This window comes from Scatophagus argus, chromosome 7, assembly GCF_020382885.2.
Source record: "Scatophagus argus isolate fScaArg1 chromosome 7, fScaArg1.pri, whole genome shotgun sequence".
In the NCBI taxonomy this organism is placed as follows: domain Eukaryota; kingdom Metazoa; phylum Chordata; class Actinopteri; family Scatophagidae; genus Scatophagus; species Scatophagus argus.
In genome coordinates this window covers 10,160,927-10,181,666 of record NC_058499.1, presented here as the reverse complement: position 1 = coordinate 10,181,666, position 20,740 = coordinate 10,160,927, and the positions used below count along the sequence as shown (strand labels likewise).

Below are 20,740 nucleotides of genomic sequence, written 5' to 3'. Positions count from 1 at the left end.
TCCGATGGCTGTTTTTCCTATTTAATGTTGATTTGAGATACACTTTTTTTTTCTTTTTGAACACACGCTCATATGGAATATGAATTCAAAAACAAACAGCAAACAAAAGCAACAAAAGCATGTGAGAATTAAGTGGAGAATGAAGTTAAAACAAGAAAAGTTAATAGAAAAGAAAACATAGTACAATTCAGTTATATTTAAAGTGTTATGACTGCATATTCTTAATTGTATAGGCACAGGAAAAACATTTTAAAAATCCAGAGAAATACATGAAAGAGTCCAGTGTATAATATCCATTTTTATCTCTAGAGTGTGCGTACAAAATTGCAACTGCTTCTCAGCTTTAAGATCGAGCAAAATGTAATTACCAAAGCTGATTTTAAGTTTCCTCTGAGCTGAGATGTATCGTTTAAGAAAAATGATTGGGCATGCACCTGACATGACATATGCCATTTATTGCCTTACCAGCATTCTGTCCATTTAGCAAAATACAGTGTGAGCTATTCCAGTGTTTCTTGAAATACTGTGTTTGCATTTCCGCTATCGGACGCTAAAAGCTGTCAGTGTTTCAACATATTCATTTCCAGTGATTTGTTTGCTTATCCAGTCTTATCGCATGTAATCCAGTGAATTTGCTAAAATGAGCATGACTCAGTGGTCTTCAAATGCACGTTTAAGGAGTGATCATTTAAAAAGAAAAAAGGAATTCTGTGTAATATTCTGTCATAGGCATAAACAGTTTTTGTTACAATATGAAGTTCGATTCAATATCACAACTGAGATGTGAATACTGTAGAGTATTTCCTGTTTTGTACAGTGTTAAATCAGATTTTGCATGAGGAGACAGCAGACAGTCTAGTTGACTGCGGCAGTAGCCTCAAACAGGATGCTCCGCTGTGGAGACTCAGGATTTGCCAGTTTGCACTACTGAGGTATATTTCCAGGGCAAGTTGAAACCATTCACTGAGGCCTCTATCAGAAGCCGACAATTTGCTCTCCAGTGTATAAAAAGGTGTTTTTTTCTCTTTTCGGTTGAAATTGGTTGCAGTGTGCAGATTCATTGTATATACAAAAAAATCAACAAAAATGAATGCAGTGTCACCTTTTAGCCTGGACTTCATTATGAAACTTAAGTAATGCTAAAAAGTAATTATGGCTTACATTATGTTTGGAAGATGTAGTCATCAGTGATTAAGTGAGCTATAAACCCATGGATGTTACTTACAAAATAGGAGGTAAGAGTGACATAACATAGTTGACAGTTACAGTGATCTAAAACATCTTCAGTGACAGACAAAAAAAAAAAAAACATTAAACAGTGTTTGAAATTCCAGTGATCACAACAAAAAGAGATGTCTTAATGCATATACACATGGAGGGGAGACAGTGATGTATAGTTTGTTCTGTATGAATATCTTTAAAAATAATTTACAATAATGAGACAAAACCCGACCCCATCACAACAGTGTACAAATGGAACCACAAATGAAAAATGTGGTTTATTGTAAAGGCACTGTGAGACATCCTTTCCTTCTCAAACACAGCTGCTTTGGATGAGAAAGTGGTAGTCAGAGTACGATGAGGTCTCTCCTTCGGTGGCACAACTCACTTCACTCTGTCAATGAATAGAATGTGAGGTTAAAAAATAGCCATTAATCAGTCACTGTCGTATAAATACACTACAAAGGGATGATATATACAGCTTCTGAAAGCCCCTCATATTTTGGTGACCAAGTTTACTCACAGACAGGGAGACACGGAAGTGATAGGTGACGTCCTGGTAAGACAGCACAGGAACTGACCACAGGTGATGAGTGCCCTTAGCAACAAGTACAAAGAGTCAGTGAACAAAAAAGTTGCATAAGTTGCCTTGGGGGTGATAAATAACAGTGCTAGCTTCACATACAAAATGACAAAGGAAAAAAAAGTTTTGTGATGAATTCTGATTAAGTATATCACCATGTACCTTTGTCGATGTACTCTGTCCAACATGGAGCTCCGTCTCTGTGTGGTTGGGGCATAAAAGCCCCTTTGTGGCTCCACACTCTCGTACCCACACGCTGTTTGTGGACCTGCAGTGAGTTGAATATGCTTTATGTCTCTATGATCTATCAGTTTTCACATGTAGACAAACCTGAAATTCTGTTCTTTCTATAAAAAAAATTCCTAATAATTTCTTGAAAATTAACTGGAAGTCATTTTGTAATTTAGAACTTATTATAGAACACAGAGACACAGATGTTAATATTAGTATCATTTAAAAGTAGTTGTTGATTTAAGGTGTAATTTCCTTGAAACAACTGCTTCGTTTTGTGAGTTAAAAATGTATTAAATCCTTTGTCATCAGCAAAGTTTTCTTTTGTAGATCGTGTGACGTTTGTATACTCACGTCATGTGCAATGTGATTTGTGAGATGGAAGAATTTCTGTTTCCATGGAGTGATACTGTGTAACTAGAATTGACATGGAGAAAAATAGCATCAGCTATCAAGACCTGAACTCAAACTGTAATTGTGTGAGAGAATAAAAATACAGCAAGATACAAGTTTGAGGCAAATAAATTCAGATGTTCCCATACAGGGAATGAAGTGGCACTGCTATGGTCTTCACAGTCACCATTTCTCAACCTGAATGAACAACTTTGGGAGTCCGATGACTAATACAAAGCTCTTACCCACCACCATCAAAACACCAATAAGAGAAGATCTTTTGGAGAAAATGGCATTCATCCTTTAATTAGAGCTCTTCCAGAATCTATGCCAAGGTGCACTGAAAGTCTTCATGACTGCTTGTAGTGGACAGTCACCCCACTTGGACACTTCATGTTAGTTTTCCCTTTAAATTGTCACTCATCTGTACAGTATCAACTCATGTCTACAATGTCAACTCAACAAAGACTAGCGCAGCTTTTCAGCATATACCTGCAGCTCTCAGGTGTTGCACAACGTTGTGCTGTGATCTCTTGGTTTGTCTCCACAATATGTAGACTAGTCAAAGAGGGAGCTGACCTTCCTCCTGCCAAAGAAAGCAAAGCTGCACTATGAGCACTGTAGGCATAGCATTCCGCTGCACAGTGTGTAGATAAGCTTTGTTTGCAGTTGTCAAAGAAATGGCTTTACTGTGTTTGCATGCTTTGTATTATGTGTGTGAAGAAAGTGCTGCGTCTCAGCTGTATTTGTGGATTTACCCTTTGTGTGTAGGCTACGTTGTCTACGTGATGCTGCCTGCTGACCCCCTGGCAGACGGTTGGTAGCTGCCCCTCCCTCCACATCTGCAGGTGCTGGCCTTTTGGACTTGGCAAAGTACAAAGGTGCTGAGGTGTGAGTCAGGCGGTTTCTACCACGGATGTCCATCTCCATTTTTCTGGATTTGCCCTTCTTACTAATAGTGCTTGGTGTAGGAACTAGGCTGCCTAAACCTAGAGAGGACAGATAATTAATCTACATTGAAGACAAACGTATACTACAGGAAAACGTGTCTTATTTGTTTACCTGGTGTGGACTGGTTGTTACTCAGTGTCAGAACTGTAGTTGAATGGTTGCTTATGGTGGTAGTTGAACAGCAAGCTGCAGGATTTGTGGGAGAACAAGAGAAAGTGATCAGATCAAAGTAAAATATGCTCAAATCCACGTCCATGTCCTGAGTGAGCTTGCTGACTGAAGTGCTTTTCGATAACACCAAATGTACCTGGGTGGTCAGTCACTTAGTTAAGATCTCCACTCACCTGGTGCAGGGGTGGTGGACGGTGGTGTATATGGACTCTTGTGTGAGGATCCCAATGCGGCTCTGGACCTGGTTGGTCAGATGGTTGTACAGTAGGTCAAGAGCACACTTTAGTGAAAATAATGATACCTTTAAAACCCAATCAATTTTATGGTGTTTAGTTAAGTGACTCATGATAACCTTTCAGACAGGAGAAAAGAAACACCCAACTGAGTAATCAAAGATAAGACCGAAAGAGTAACTTAGAAAATTAAGCAAGTGGGAAGAAAGGCAGATATTGAAAGCATACCATGGACAGACAGGTGGACAGGGAGTTACAGTGGCAGTGAAGATGGGCATCCAAGAGATGTAGAGAACACAGGAAGGAACATAGCTACAGGAAGCAGGAACAGGTTATATATAAAGACATTAATGAAGTGAAAAGTTGATTTCTTCTACTATTAAGCGTAAGTATCTCTCGCCCTCAAAAGCACGTACCCATCTTTCTCTGTGACATCTCCTCTATGGTGAAGAGTCAACACATAAAGGACGGACATGGAAATGACACTGTCGATGGGGGAAAAAGATCCAGTACATCATCACCACCACATCACTACTATATAGAGATAAAGCAGTTTTTTTTGATCCACCACTCCCTCCCCGAATACATTTTGCTTGGTCTAACCTGAAAGCCATGACAACGACCAGGGCCAGAATTGTTCCCTGCATGAACCTTTGGCTGATGCAGCCTTGATCTGGGGGCGAATTCTGCAACAAACACAAATAACATTCAAGTAGCAAATCCCGATGTTCATTTATAACACAGTTTAATACCATTTTTAAGAACATCTTTATCACCACAGACCTTGCTCCCAGGTTTGACTGTCTTCTTCTTGAGTGGGCCACTTCCTGTTCTGCTAAAATAACTCCCTGACTGGCTATATGGACAAGAAAGAGAAAAGTAATTTATAAAACAGTTTCTACTCATGCAAGCTTCTCTCCCACTCTGCTCATTGCTGTCACCTGACAGTGCCTCCGCTCACGGTGCTCTTCATGCTGTCAAGACGACGCAGCTTAGCCAGTTTGCGGCTCCAACGCTCCAGTTCGTCTATGCGAGTCTCCAGGTTGTCTGTAAGCTTACATAGCTCCTTCACCGCTCCCACGTTCTCCATGAAGATACGTTCCTTTGAAATTAGAGGCAGAGCTGTTTGTGTGTAGGGAAGCAACGTATGTGTGTGTGTGTATGTGTGTGTGTTTATGTGCTTTTACTACCTTGTTGACGACTAACAGGTTAGGAATGGTTTCTCCGTTGGCACACACCACATCACCCCCCTCCTTCACTGCTTCAGGCAAGATTTGTTGAACCTCTTGAGCGATCACTCCTGCAGGAGGATATAACAAGTGCTGAAGTGGGAAAGAGTATCAAACAGATATAGGACACACTGCACATACAGCAAAGGACAGATCAAATATGAAGACATAAAGATGGTACAATGTACAAAGAAATGAGATGATGGGGTCGAATATTTGAACGAATATTTGAACTTGTTATTTATGAAGTCGTTACCAGTCTCTGCAGTGTTCTCTATGCCCACGCTGGCAGCAAACTCAGGTTTGTACTGATAATGGACGAGCCTCATCTGAGAAATCCGTTTCAAATTGTCTGTGGTGTCGACCTACACACAGACAGAATGACAATAACATCCGTGCAGATGGTGTGAAAACACGATGTTCATGTTGCAGATGAAAACGCTAAGATCAAAGTCTGATGAAAAGACAAAAGTCAGACTGCACAGTCAGCTGTGCTGAGGGTGGGCATTTGGATGGCATGATTCATGATGACAAGCACAAAGCACACAATGATACACACTGACAGTTTGCGAGCACACACACACATAGTGAGTGTCATTCTGACCTCCTGGACATTTTCTTTGGCCCTGATATCAGACGGGTGTACCAGGGAGCCCATGACCTTCAGGTTTCCATGGACAACAAGGGCCTCATCCGGGCGGTCGGTGTTTATGCCGACCCTGCCGTGGTGGTACACTGAGTCAGGCAGTTGGCCACGTTGCCACAGCACCTCGTTGTCACTTTCAAACTGGCCCGGGTTGGATGCCTGTAACAAAGAAACAAAGGAGAAGGTACACAGACAAACAGTACTTCAGATATTTCTGAAAGATATGCTAAAAACAACTGTAATATTTTTAAAGGAATATTTTGACATTTTTGGACAATATGCACATTCACTTTCTTAGTTAGATGAGAATACTACTCTTCTTGGACTTTCATCATCAATGTAAGGTTGCCTCTCAATGAGCGGTGATTTCAGTGCTCTCCACTGCCCCCCCCGTGTGCTTTAGAAGTGACTCTCTGCACTTCTAAAGCACACGGGGGGGCATTCTCCTGTATCCAGTTTTTATGCTAAGCTAAGCTATTAATTCCAGTCACATATTTACTGTGCAGATATGAGGCAAGAAAGCAAACAGGCATATTTTTGCAAAATATGGAACAATTCCTTTAACTAAAAGCAATGACTTTACATTAACTTAGTAAGTTACATTAACATAACTTACTTTACATAAACAAAATGTATTTTTATATTGTGGTCTCCCATAAGAACATTAGCTAGAAACAAACAAGTACACTATGAGTTGTAATTGGCAGACAATGCACGATTTTTCAGTAGCTATTTGTACATACGCCATTCAAATACGTAGAAGGCAAGAAAGATGGCTGATTGTTGAGTCTCATTACAATTATCTTTCTCTAGAAACCCTGACACCCAGAACTGTCTAGAATATGGCAAAACAATAAAAATATAAGACATCGAAAGCAGAAACCAGGGTCTCTGCAGACACAGACACCGCCACTCACTTCTAGTGGGTCATAACAGGTTGTTCTTTTAAGGAAAATCCTGCACAGATTTCTTTTTCCTTAGCTCATGAAAGACTGACATTTTGAAGACACACAGATTTTACAATACAGGATGGAAAGAGAGACGATGGAGGAGACAGTCAGATCTGCACAGTAAGACTAAAGTGTAGAGAGGTATGTACAATGGACCAAGACAAAGGTGCCACATTCACAACACATATGATTGTTGTAGGAGGCAGACAGACATGGCCAGACGTTACCCTGACGATGATCCTCTCAGACGCATGAGCAGCCACAGTGTAGCTCTGACTGTGGGACTGGGCATGCAGGGCCACCACCAGCATGAAATATCTGCAAGGACAAAAAGATCAGGATTATATGTGAGCTTTGACTGTTTCATAGTGAATCACGTGTTTACGTGCAATGTCTTTCACCTCTGATCAGGGTTTGGTTTGCCCTTCTTCCTCATGTTGTTTGCCGTGGTCTCGCTGAAGTGGAGCCGCCCCACTGTGACCTTTGTGACCTGCTCTGCGGGAAGCGTGACCCTGGGAGAAACAAAATCATAAATACATTATGCAAACAATCCTCCATATACAACTGCATACTGTTTCTGCTTCAGTTAAAGGACAGCCTCCCAAATATGTCAGTTCAAATGCCCATTCACTGAACACCAAAACAGTTTTTGCTTACTGTAATCACTCCTTCTGTTCATACTGACCATTAAAGAATTTCTTGATTTGCACTTTCAGTGTAAGTGACACAGGACAAAATCCACAGTCTCCACTCCATGCAAAATCCCTCTTTGTGTTACTATCCTTCCACCACAGCTTAACGCGGAAACAATGTTCAGGGAAACAAAAAGCTAGTTACCATATAATCTAAATGAGACTGCTGAAGCCTCATGTCAGCTTCAGCTAAACTTCTGAATACATTATTGCACAAAAAACGAGAGCAGATTTTGTCCCCCATCACTTGAATCTTTGCAGCAGTCAAAAACAGCTTCATTGTCCATGTGGGCACCTGACCATTGGTTTATGACAGACTTGAAAAATCACTGTGGACACTCACAGCACTGGTTTAAAGGGTCTCTTGCTGCGGTCAGACTGTGACTGCTCCACACTGATAGATTGATTCATGGCCTCCACCTGGCAGCGAAATAAAATACACACTGAATACACTATACAGTTAACAATAACCGTCAAGTTGAGGTCACGCTCACTATTTTGCCTTCACTCACCTTTACTCCATTGAGCTTGAGATAGAAACAGTCAATGGGCTGCAGGCCGTCACTCGTCTTGATGTACTTGGGATCTCCCAGCATGCCTATGTATACTGTGACCTGGAAGTGGTTCTTCTTCTGGCAAACAAAAGCATCATCAGCCAAGGAAAAGTTGAAGCCCTTATCGGCATCAACACGGTAGGTCGGCGTCAGACTAAAGACAGGGAAAGAGATTGCAACATGTGAATAATGTGAATAGGAAGGTCACACTTGTTCTAAAATGGGCAAGGGGTTTGCTTTTTTCATCACCAGGGGGAGACTGTGGACCCTAACACAAGGGGCTCCCACATGTTTTTAGGTACAAGTGCTCAGAGAGATACACATGTGGACGGAATACCTCTAATGTTACCATAGAACTAAGGACATTTTAAGTTAGAACTCATTGGTAGAGCCCCTGACAGCCCTAGGCCTCAGATGTGGTGCCGCTACTTTATGACCCTGAGGGTTGAGATCTTCTGCAAGACTTAATAAATCTAATTTAAAACAAATGAAAACACTCTGTTCCTTTACGTAGGCGTAGCGTGCTAAAAGTTGTGATGGGCAACCAGGTGGTTTTGATAACATATTTGAAAGGTCTTGTGAGTTCATTTCAACCTTCCTCCCTTGCTACACTTCTTTCTATTTTGGCACTGCAAAAGCAAAAGTAGGTGTACACTAATTTTTCCCTTTACCCCTCCTCACGTTGTCTTTCTAAGCCGAAACCCTGCACTCGTTTACTCCCCCACACAGCTCACCTCTGAGGAATTTGTAGACCTCTGAAACCCTGCTGTTCCTTTGCCACTCATGCTGTATACTTTGTTGAATTATTCATTTCACCAATCATACATTCTTTCATTTTTGACTCTCTGCTGAGTGCTTTCAGTTCTTTTTTCCAAACAACAACAACCTCAAGATGTACAGATACGGCTAAATAAATTCCACCCACAGCTCTTTGCAGTTTGCATCATAAAGTGGTGTCCACTTGTTCTGCTGGTGAGGCTGCCACTTAATGCACTGATAGTTTGGGTCCAGGTAGGCATTGTCTGCATCCTGCATTAAACCTATGAAAAACAGATGAAAATATAAGCAATGGAAGCAAGACAGAAGAATGTTAAAAATATCTGCAACTGTTCTGCAAAAGTCTTTGTCTGTGTGAGAGTTAAAGGGTAGGTAAGAGCAGGTGGGCATGAGGTAGAGGAGGCGAGGAAGAGAAGAAAGATGCCTGCCTACCTGGTTCTTGTTTGATGATACCTGTGAGGATTTGGGAATTGAGGGTGCTGTTGGGAGAGTCAGAGTGCTTCCTCTTCTTGGCCTGGTGAACAGGGATGCCGCTGTGTGAGGACATGGAAACACAGTCAAAAGTTGTACTCATTCTTACCGCTTCCCAGCATTCCTTCTGTTCCATACAGACTGGACAGAGCAACCCTTCCTCCTCTTATTATCCTCATGACTCACTCCTGCCCCTGAGGATGCTGCAGTAGCTGATGGAGCATCTGTGTCTGCTGTATGTCTCCACTTCCGCTTGTGGCTGGACCAATAGGATACTGAGATATCATGGGCTCAGGCTTCAGGTACATGTCCCGATGCATGCTGGGATAGTGCCCGTGTGGCGGAAGGGGCGGCGTTGGAGTCATGTGACACATGTTCTCTGGTGTCATGGTCCTGATCATGTGAGGATCTAAAAGCATAATATTTACGTGATTATACATTCTGTTTTCTCTTTGCAAATACATTTGATCACACACAGAGTCGACATTTCAGACTGCAGTTCATTGTACTTCCCTCCAACCTTGGGTAAAGGTACTTTTCATTGTCTCAAACTAGAGAACTGGAGGGATGCCTATCAGATAACACTATTCCACACCTTTTTACTAATGGGCAAGACCAACACAGGTGTGTGAATAGACAGAAGTACATAATGACTTTGAGTACTGTTAAACTTGTATGTTGACACATACTGCAGGTGGAAACATTCAAAATTAGAGCTTACAAAGCTTCAGAAGATTTCATTTTGTTGAAAAAATATATTTTCTAACAAATTATGTGAACTGTTGATTAATAAATGACAGACGCACACCTCATTCAATATATTGATTGGCCTGCACATGAACTGGATTTTCATTTTGTCCTTGCCATTTTCAAAAAGAATGAAAGGATGAGTAACAGATATTGACTTAAGCAGAGAGATGGTTGTGATCCCCGAACACCTTGAATACTTCAGTGGCTTCTTGTGACTCTGACGCCACCATTTCTGTTTGTTGAATGGTCTCTTTTGCATGTGCTAATTTTGCAGGTAAAGGAAAAAAAAGTGCTACTTACCATTCACCTGCTGAGGAGAGTACGGCTCTGAGCTGGAGTCTGGGGGGGACTCGGGTAGTGTCCTAAAAAAGCAAACAGGGATAGATGTTATATTCACAAATCAATAATTGTTTACACTTTCAAATAGAATAGAAATACATTATTTCTTAAAGAAATACCATGCTTGAAGTTGGCAGGCCCTTCCCCATATATTCTTCTTATTTTCTAAACTGCCATTATATTAAGGGATACACCGGTCAGAGTAAGCGTAGACGTTCTTTTCACAAGGTCGTGTGTGCCAGGATTTTTTGCAGCATGTAATTTGACTCTCTCTCTCTCTCTCTCTCTCTCTCTCTCTCTCTCTCTGTTATCAGTCTCCCTCCCCCTCTTCACCAGCTAGTGCTTTATTTGTGCAAATGAAGCTTAATCAACTATTGATTGCATGAAGAATCTGTAGTATGGTGTGTGTCAAGTTTCGTTGTCTGCTTTAAAAAAAAAAAAAAAATACTGTGTCATCTGTGGCATCTTCTGCCTGAGTTCATGTTTAAAATGTGAGCTGCAGGAGCATCTTGAACATTTCTTGAACATTCCTATCTACCAACTCATGCCTCCTTCTTGTACCTCCATCCGTCTACCCCAGAGGATCTGTGCTCACCCTGGAGCGTAGTGGCCCCTGTGCTCGGGCTTGACGTGAGCCTGCTGTTGCTGCTGTTGGTGTTGCTGCTGCTGACCCAGGCAGGAGTAGTTGTGTCGGAGTCCCAGGGATGGACCTGGGGGATAGGCGTTCTGACAATTAGGGGGCCCAGGTGGAGGGGCTCCTTGGCGCAGTGGAATAGGGGGGCTCACACCACACACCAACCCCCCAGCGGAGGACACTCCTGCCTGGGGAGATGAATAATTGGGTCCTGGGGTGCTGTGGACCTCTGAGAAACAGCTGGGGGGGAAAGAAGCAAAGAAAGGATTAGACTTATCAGGAAAAACAAATTCCTTTGTAACAACATGATCTGATTTGGTTGAAGCATGTTGTTTTGACGTTGCTGGGTTGGTTTGGAGTCCCTACTGACATGTCAGTGCTATCGTCCTCCTTGCTGATGTACTCTTCCAGGATACTGGTGTCGATGTTGGCTGGCTCCAGAGAACTGGTAATATCATGACCTGTGTGAAGGGAGGGTTGGGAACACAGAGGGGAGATGGAGAGCATCTGGGAATGAGCAACAGGAATCTTTCAGCAGCTCCACACGATGCCACAACAGCTCTAGTTTCAGCACAAGCTGTAGACTTATCTAATGACACATTAGGAACTCAGTTTGCTTATTATTCATAGTTTTTTCTGCACGCTCCAAAGAACTTGATTATTATCTTATTAATGTATTCATACTTTTTACTAACCACATGATCAGGATCATGTAAAAAAAAAAGAGCTCTGTTTTGCTTTTATGAGAATTTAAAGATTAAGAAGAGTGACTGACAGTCTAAATATGCATTAGCAGTCAACATTACTAATCGCATACCAATGAGTCAGCCTCTGACTGGTTACTTATATAGACTGGAAACACGGCAGTTGATAGTATTTTGTATCTCAGCTTCCTTTTCCTGAAAAAATGCAATTTAATAAAATCTAATGTAAAGTAATTAAAAAATAACCAAGTTACAAAACTAGATTGGGTGTTGTCCACATTTTCGTTGTTTACTACAACTTACATCTATCATATATGTGAACTATATCTAAAAGGTTGCTTATTCTCATTGTGTATGACACGATGAAAGATATGTTTACATAATGACAGAGCATAAATAAGTAATTTTAGAACTCCATGATCTCCTTATTTCACCCTCGGGTCACTTTTACCCTTTGATAGTCAAAGCCTCACAAATCCCAAACACATGACCCCACTTAATCTTTAAAACACCAACATGTAGAACAAGCATTTTCTTACGCATATTTTCAAACAAGAGTACGCAACTTTATATAAACCAGCTTTGCATATTGCACACAGAGCAACCGGCTAAAATATTACGTAAGCAAAAATTATTATTTTTCTTTGAAGCTGTCATTAGTAGTGATCCCACACTACAGATGCTGGAAACAGAGTGAGTGTGAGAGAAGAGGGGGGAGCAGGACGGGAGGGGGTGAAGCAAAGGGTAAGGACCTGGTATACAGTGGGTGGGCAGGCAACCCCAGTCTTTCCCCTTTTATTTTTTCTCTTTCTCCTTCTCATGCACACACACACACACACTCTTTCTCCAATAGATTAAGCAGCTACTCAGTTGGGAATGCGAGGAATTTTAGCGTTTAGCGTTGAAAAAAAAACTCCATTTTGCTCCGTTTTGTCTTCCACTCTTCATCAGAAACCAAACAGAAATGTCACTTATTAGTGTTGTTGTCACTGTTTCTTTCCTATGCCTCTCCACACATTGCTACTGTTCAACACAAATGATTAATGGATCATATTATCTTGGGAATAATGTGCTCTTTGTCCCATCCAAATGGAACTTAAATTATGGCAACATCTTACAACTTGCAGCCACAAACCAAACCAAACCAAACCACTCATCTCCGAGAAATCAAATCAAGAACACCCCGTATTCTCTTGCTTAACATTACACATCACGACACATGATTTTGTTTTTTTCTTTGAGAAAACCAGTATGTTTACTCTGACTGTCTTTCTTAGCCGGACAGAAACAGATGGTTAATGTCTCTTAATACATGCCAGTGCAAGGTGAGAAAAGCAGGATGGTTCCCTGTAAAATAAGATCCAGATGTGCACTCCACCCAAAGAGGCAGTAAATTAAAGCTGGCAGGCCTGATAACAAAAAATAGAGAGATGGAAGGAGAGGGGAGGGTAGATAGATGGAGGCGGAGGAGAGTGGGGGCAAGAAAGACAGAATACCAGTTTGATGTCCATGGATGGAATGGAAACGGGATTGGAAAAAACCCACAAGGAAAACTGAGTAGGGAATATGAAACAACGCTGTAATCAAGACATATATGTGTCCAACAGAGCAGTCCGAGATCTAGCATAGCTGAGCAGCAGAGGTTCAAAACCTACATTGAAAATGAAGTCCTCTCCCAAGGTCCAGTTGTGTTGATTCGATAAGTTTGTACATCTGTGGTTTGCCTATTTGTGTTTCAGGTGACCTGAACAGCCTCTCTGTTTTAGCTCTGTTTTTGGTCTGTGTAAACTCCCCAGAGAAATGTTGGTTCTTTAGCTGCTACATGCCTCTCTATGTTCACAAGCTGAGTCTGTCAAGCCGTTGTTGGGGTGCTGAGCATATACTACACAAAGCTTTGTCAGGGAAAACAGCCTAACTGCTGCGGCTGAAAATGACACCATGACAGCTACAAAACGATAAAGCTGCAACCAGACAGCTAAACAACAAGTTAAAACTCACTGTAAGGCTCTAGAAAACTGAGGGGAGCTGCATCTTATATTTATTTGAAGTTCTTTTACTGAAAATGAAATCACAGAAGGTGGAGGCGGACTGGACTCACAAAAAAACAAATTTACGGGTGTAAAAATCTAAATGGTTTGGTTGAAAAGTCCTAACAAACTTCATGGCCAACGTTTTAAAAGACTGAATTAACTCCACAACCGTACCACAACCCTGATAAAACCAAAGCACAATCCAGCCTGGCCGCTTACTTTACATTTGTTGTAAGTCTTTCATAACTTTGCGGCAGCTTTGTCCTCCTTTATGGAACTTTCACCACATTCATAACAATCTACAAACAAGAGAGATTTTGCCTTTCCACTCCTTTTCATATTTGTAATAAAAGAGGCAGCTTGCACATCACACTGTCAGTCATTAAATGCTATTTTTTGTGCATGGGGAGGGGGTGAAAAGAAAAACGAAAAACAAGAGAGAAACATTAAGTACTTTAACTTTAACTTTAAAATCACAAAATCAGTTATGTTTAAATTGTTGTTAACTGGATGTGTAAGTTTCTCTGCCCTCTATGTGTTTCTCTGTCCAGCTGTGTCTAACAGGGAACAGTGAAATGATTGTCAGCGCAACTTCGATACAGACTGGCCTTTTGAGAGATTAGGGGCTGAGAGGGGAGTGTGTGCGTGCGTATGTGTGTAAGCATACGTGTGTAACTCTGTGTGTGTGTGTGTGTTATGCCACCATTTCAATGCCTGGGTTGTCCGGAGAGTAATAATCTAAAATAAACACAAACAGAGGACCGAGTGTGTGAGCGTGAGTTTCCCATCATGTGGTCTGACTTACACGTATCAATCAAATGCACAGCTTTTCCTTTTCTGTACACATTTTTAATGATTGCATGTAGTGTAGTTATCGTCAGTTAGAGGTGTATAAACTGTCACTAAGGCCAGAGACATGCAAAAACAAAAAAAGAGGGGAAAAAAAGAATTTTGTCAATTTTCACAATTTGGCAGAACTTTTATATAATTATTATATAATTTTCTACACATTTTTGCCTCTAAATGAGGGTTGTATGCACTCGTGTGTGTTAATGATTAAACAATTTCAGAAGAGGAGCAAAGTCCATCTGCTTGATAAATTTGATTATCAGACAGTTAGACCAGAATGAACTTACTTGTTCCCACAGTGGCCACAATGCACATACACACACATTATACAGACAGTGAATACACTTCCTAAGAGATTTAACATCAATTAACGCATTGTGTACCAATAATGAGAAAAGCTTTGCAACAGACATTAAAACTGATGCCTCAAGAATCATTATAAAACAGGTGTACAACTGTATACAGTAAATGAACATCTGCCATCAGTATAGATTTTTTAGAGATTATTTTCAGAAAAGTCAAAAAGACATTCTTTTCATATATTTTCACAGAGCCACTAGAGCCCTAAAACTAAACTAAAAGCTAAAAGCAACCTAATGGATCTTATTAATGTCAGTATAATCAATCTACACAAGCAAACGATCTCTCAGCTGTTCTACAAGACGTTGCACAGTCCGGCGGTGCAGGGACTGTGTCTACAGGGCACATTTTAACACACAAACAGGCACAAACAATAAATGAAAGGAAACGTGTCAAAATCTACACTAGAAAGTGTTAGACAGCTCTGATTTGCAGCTCAAGAGTTAGAGACCTTTACACGACAGGGTGACCGGAGAGCATCACTCTGACACAGACTTCAATTAAGAGGTGAACATGGACAGAAAGCCCCTCGTCAGGTAGGGATGAATAAATCTCATGTAAAGAGAAGCAGAGCAGACAGAGCGGCAGAGTACCTGCACGTAGCCAAAGCATGTTGACGTCCTTGAGTTGAAAGCACCTGAAAGAGAAGATGAGAAGAACAATTCCTCTCTATTTTTCACATGTTTCCCTACTCGGGGCTGAAAGACTTTCCTCTGCAGATCTGAGAGACGCAGATCAGGCTAACAAATGTGTGTGTATGTGTGTGTGTGCGTGTGTGCATGTGTGTGTGTGCATTTTTTGTGAGTGTGTGTGAGAAAGGATTGGAGAGTGTTATAATGAGGATTATTTCCCAGTCATGAGAAAAGGCTGTACCAGGCTACCACACACAGTCCTTGTCGCACACAAGCACTGGTCGCACTGGCGGACCCGGCGGACCTGGCTCAGGAGATTACAGGAGTGACAGGGCTGGGACCAGAACACGGAGTGAGGTTGGAAAAATACTTGAGTTTGGGGACCAAGGCTGGACAGAATAACAAAGCAGGGTGAAAGAGAGACAATGAAAGAAGGTGAAGAAGATACTGAGAAGAAGAAGAAGAAGAGAGGAGAAAATCAAACCAAAGTGCAGAATTGAGACAGTCAAGAGAACGAGCTTATATAAACTTGATGACTATAAATTATGTTTTTGTTTTTAAATAGTGGGTCAATTATTATTAATATTTTAAGATTTTATATCATCTTGTACTTTCGCAGTAGTGTTAACTATGCATTCCAATCTGAACAACATCTCTAAGCACACACACACATTTTAGGGTCAAAAATGCTATATTTCTCAATTTCCCAAACCCTTCTGATGTAGGTTACACATAAACCTCCCCAGTCTGCCTGATGTGCCTCTTTGCGACTGAGAGTTGCAGGTCTGTGTGTCTGTTTGACTGAGGGTGAGGCTGAACTACACACACGTGCACACACACGCATACAGCAGAGAGCAGGATGGGATGGAACGTGTGCTTTGGCTGAAATCACACAAAGTCGAGCAAGGTGGCTCCTTGTGTTTTAGAATATACCTGCTGTGAAACAATGAGAGAATAAGATTTGGTTTCTGTGATTCACTGCTTTGTTCTCAGTGATGCTCTCTCTCTCTCTCTCTCTCTCTCTCTCTCTCTGTGTGTCTACCTTGTTGAGCTGAGGTACCAACTTTAAATAAAGCTTTTGCAAACAGCATCGACAAATCCTGTATAGTATACCTTTAAACAAAGGTATTATAATATAGCATCTTCTTACATCTCCAAGCTGAAGTCTTAAACACTCTGTCACTCTCCATCCTCAGCGCTGTAATCTATGTTACTGCTTTTTGCTAATGGCTGAGTGGGAGTATCCTTTCTAAAGACCTACAAAAGAATACAGAGAAACACTCAGATGATGTTTTCTCTTTCCACAGCAGCTTCTCTCTAGGTTATCTCTCTCTTTCTCTCTCTCTCTCTCTCACACACACACACACACACACACACACACACACACACACACAAACAAACAGACACAAGTGAATCAATCTCATGAAGTCCAGTTCAACCACAAACAACATTCACTGGCTGAGGATTACTCAGCTGGGGGTCATCATTGATGGGAGTGAGGCACAACAATGAAGAATAAAACTTACTAGTAAGCACTGTAAGCCTGGCTGCTCAAAAACAATACGTTCCTTTTAACTGTAATTCACTGCTAAACCTACAAATCAGAGGAATTATCCAAACTTGCTTCACACAGGATTTCCAAGATGGACCACGGCCTTCACATCCATGATTCACAGTTACTGTGGGAGTAGTTAGTTGGAAATAGTTACATGTGTGATGAGTTGTTCTTTTTTTTGGGTAAAGTTTCATAATAACAATGATGACGTCCATAATTGTCATACTTTGCAATAACTGTTTTCTGTAGAATTTTTTTAAGCAAAATTGGTAAAACTCCATCAGTCTCAGCTTCTCAGTTGTGAGAACGTACTATTTTCTTTGTCTTTTGAGGCGGTAAAACGTATAACTGTGTATCTTTGGGTTTTAGACTGCTGGTTGAACAAACCTAGATAGATAGATAGATAGATAGATAGATAGATAGATATTTCAAACTTATATAAATGAAGTTTGATCTCTGCTGGATCCAAATTCATTAGACGAGCACAAACTATTTGTCTGTCTGCGTGACTGTTTCTCAGAAGTAATCCCCAAATCACTGAACATAAAAAGTCCAGTTCGTTTTGTCTCATGGACACACTGAAAATGAACACAGACACCGTGGTTTGCCAAGTGTTTGGCTGACTTTGGCGGTACTTTACTTTTGCCTGATATCAGACATAAATGTCAACTTGTCACACGGTTTCCGTATTCAATAGAACCACTCGACTCGGTGGAGTCGGCGGATTCAAACGTCTGGACTCAGGCGAGCGTGACTTGGAGTAACACAACAGCAATAAATGCCATGATTGCTTTGTATGTGCAAACACGGCTCCAGGAGTGTGTGTGAGTGACTGTTTGTTGTCTAAATGAGTCAGAGAGGAGAAGGTCAAGTTTTGGGGGCGGGGGTGGTTTAGCTGGGTTTCTCTCAACAGGCCAGTCGCTCTCCACCCTGAGTCTGTAGTATCTCACCTCCTCACCCTGTCTGCTCACTGTCACTCTAATGGAGTCAGAGAGAGCGAGAGCCCGGGGAAAGGCCAAATACTCTGAGAGAAACACCAGTCTCACCTCATTGTGTTTTAACAGCCGCCAAGGCTATGCCAGGAATGTACACTGTGCATTAGTGTGAATGTATACATATTTTACTAATCCGATTAAAACAGTTTACCAGTGCCAAAATCCATTAAAGTGCTGTGTGTGCTTCTGTGTGGGTGTGTGTCTCTTTCAGGTGAAGGGCGAGATCAACAAGGACACCGGCTAATTATCTAATATATAAAAATCAAAGCCACATAAATATTATTTTTTCTCCACCAATTTAATGCAAGGTCTGAATCCAAGATCTGAGAGACAGATATGATTAGCAGCTTGATATGGTTAGTTAGAGAAAGAACAAGTTAAATGGGAAAATAATCTTTTGGACAAGTTGACATTTTAGTCCAAGCAAAAGTGGCTGAAAAAAAGCCAAAGAAAGAACATCTCTCTTACTCCCAAAGCAAGAATGTAAACACAGTAAATTCCTGTCAGAATGGCAAGGAACCCCTGACAGTCATGGATGGTTGTGTATATTTAAGTCAACACTCTGTGTACACTATAATCAAGTGTTAAGTCTCTCAGCAGATAACTTATTACACATAAACCACAGTATGTGTTTCATGTGCACTTGACTTCTCCTGGAACATCTGACATGAAAAGAAGAAGAAAAAAAACTATTAGTAAGACTCAAATTCTGTGGCAAGTTGAAGATCAGAGCGTGTGGAGAAAAACTCTTCAAACGAATGTGACAAAATTGTTTTCGCCTTGTCTGTGATATGTGAAATTCACTACAGGAATATGATGGACAGAATAAAAGGAACACAAAGGAACTGAATACTCTCCAGGTGTGAGATCTTTGAGTCTGCAAGTGAACGCCTACAACAAGAAAAAGGGGGACTAAATTATGTAAGTAATATAGGAAAAACTGACAAACTCTTTTGGTATACGTGGGGAAAAGAAAAGAAAAAACTTTACCGACAAAATCTCAATGATTTAAGGTCACAGTGATTATTGTTTACTTTTATCAAGCTGATTTTATGCAGTTAAACATAAATGACCACAACTGTTTCTGGTTCTGTTTGTGGGTGTTTGTCTTGTGATGATCAACACCAGTTGAAATAACTTTGCTCATGAAGTCTCTTGCACCCACATTGTGCCACAGTACTCCTGCAAAACACACCATTTATCTTAACTCGAATTCCTCCACCCATTTAACCCTCCACCCCACCCTCCTCCACCTCATTTTTTTTTTCTTTTCCTAGGATTTCCCCGTTTAACTTGATCTGTTACCCATCACCGGCACTTTTGCTCCCCGCACCCGTTTAACCCTCCTGCCTTCTTGCATTTTGTAAGATGAACAGCTAAAAGGAAAATCTTAGTAAACAGAGTGTGTGGGAAAGCCACAAATCCTACAAAAATCATCCTCAGACATTATAGTTGTTATTATTGAACCAGAAACAGTGGACGCAGAGTAATTACCACCTGTCATGTGTGGTGCAAAACAATCGTTCAAAGAAACTAGAAGTGACAAGAGATGGCACTTCAGCTTTTCACTTCTTCAGCGGGATGAAACAATAATTTGGAAGCGAAAGTGGCTGTAAAGGCAGCAAAAATCACAGCTGTTCCCTCCTGCTATCAATTAGATTAATTCGTACATAGCATACATATATGTATCATAATCAGGACTTCTTACCTTCAAAAAATCTCTGTAAAGCTTCTGTTTCATCTACCACGTCCATCCTAGCGGGTCCCACATAAAAAATCCATTAAAGTCTCCCCTTGTCCGAACGAAATCAATTCGGATCGGGGAAACTTTCACATGTACATCACGGAGCTCAGGTGATATTCTTACGTCTTCTTGTTTTACTTCACATTAATCCAAGGCTTCATGCGGAGAGCTTCTTTCTCCCGTTCAGCAGCCTGGCGCTGGACTGACGTCCCTCAACCAAACGCCTCCAATGACGCCGAGCTGAAGGCTATAACTTTAAACCCACACTTTTCTTAATTTAAGGTGCCAACCAGAACCCGCATGAGAACAACGTAAAAAAGGGACACTTCAGTTCCCAAAAGCTTCATAATAATATTCAGCTTACTTTTAGAAAAATACAAGCATCCTGCTGAGAAATGTAAAAATCGTCAGGTAAATAAATGCCTTCCGAAACAAGCGTGCGTAAAGGTTTGGCTAAACTTGACTCCCAGGTCCCTGCTGTGGACTCCCTTCCTCCTTCTCCTCTCCCTCTCAGACAGGATGTGTGCAGCACAGAGTCGGAGGAGAGGAGCTGAGGCAGGTGAGGGATGTGCGCCGGGCTGATGCAAACATCCCCCGGACATCAAAACTTCTTGTTGTTTGTGGTTCTTAGCAGTTGGTTTCCTACCATTTCATCAGTTTCATTTCTTCACATTAGGCTATTTTGTTTTTTATCTCTTAAAGACCACGTAAAATGAGCTGCAACAGTTACTCGATTGATCGGTTATCAAAAGAAAATTCATTGGCAATTATACTTTAATGGCGGATTTATCATTTGATTTTAAACACAATAATTAAAATAAATAAAAATTAAATCTTTGTTGGTTCTCGCATCTCAGGAAGTGAGAAAGTCAGCTGTTGGACTAGTGGACAAATGAAGCAATCTGAATGCATTCATGCAGGCTCCGGAGCTGTGATGTGCATTGTTTTATGACTTTTCATAGAACAATTATATATATAGATAATCAGCCATTCATAATATAATTCATTATTTTAAGAAAACGAACGAACGATTTCTGTATAAACAT

At 41.0% G+C, this 20,740-nt stretch overlaps 1 protein-coding gene across 4 annotated transcripts; it reads right to left on the bottom strand.

The window, feature by feature from the left end:
- Positions 1 to 1,378: 1,378 nt before the first annotated feature.
- myrf (myelin regulatory factor) lies at positions 1,379 to 20,492 on the bottom strand. Of its 4 annotated transcripts, none has more exons than XM_046395015.1 (27): positions 19,659 to 20,492; positions 11,196 to 11,286; positions 10,787 to 11,065; positions 10,153 to 10,214; positions 9,289 to 9,511; positions 9,085 to 9,164; positions 8,780 to 8,894; positions 7,813 to 8,008; positions 7,644 to 7,720; positions 7,010 to 7,120; positions 6,821 to 6,926; positions 5,617 to 5,817; positions 5,269 to 5,377; positions 4,974 to 5,083; positions 4,725 to 4,885; positions 4,567 to 4,639; positions 4,387 to 4,469; positions 4,200 to 4,268; positions 4,012 to 4,095; positions 3,724 to 3,791; positions 3,491 to 3,565; positions 3,187 to 3,417; positions 2,921 to 3,014; positions 2,390 to 2,452; positions 1,967 to 2,072; positions 1,745 to 1,819; positions 1,379 to 1,615 (listed from the first exon to the last, which is right to left on the bottom strand). In XM_046395015.1, the coding sequence occupies exons 1-27, from the start codon at positions 19,702 to 19,704 to the stop codon at positions 1,535 to 1,537; spliced, it is 3,069 nt and encodes a 1,022-aa protein (XP_046250971.1). In that variant the 5' UTR covers positions 19,705 to 20,492; the 3' UTR covers positions 1,379 to 1,534. The 4 variants fall into 4 exon arrangements, with proteins under 4 accessions (XP_046250971.1, XP_046250969.1, XP_046250970.1 ...); XM_046395013.1 differs by having other exon boundaries at positions 9,064 to 9,164; positions 19,659 to 20,491; XM_046395014.1 differs by having other exon boundaries at positions 6,836 to 6,926; positions 9,064 to 9,164; positions 19,659 to 20,489.
- Between the last annotated feature and the right edge of the window lie 248 nt (positions 20,493 to 20,740).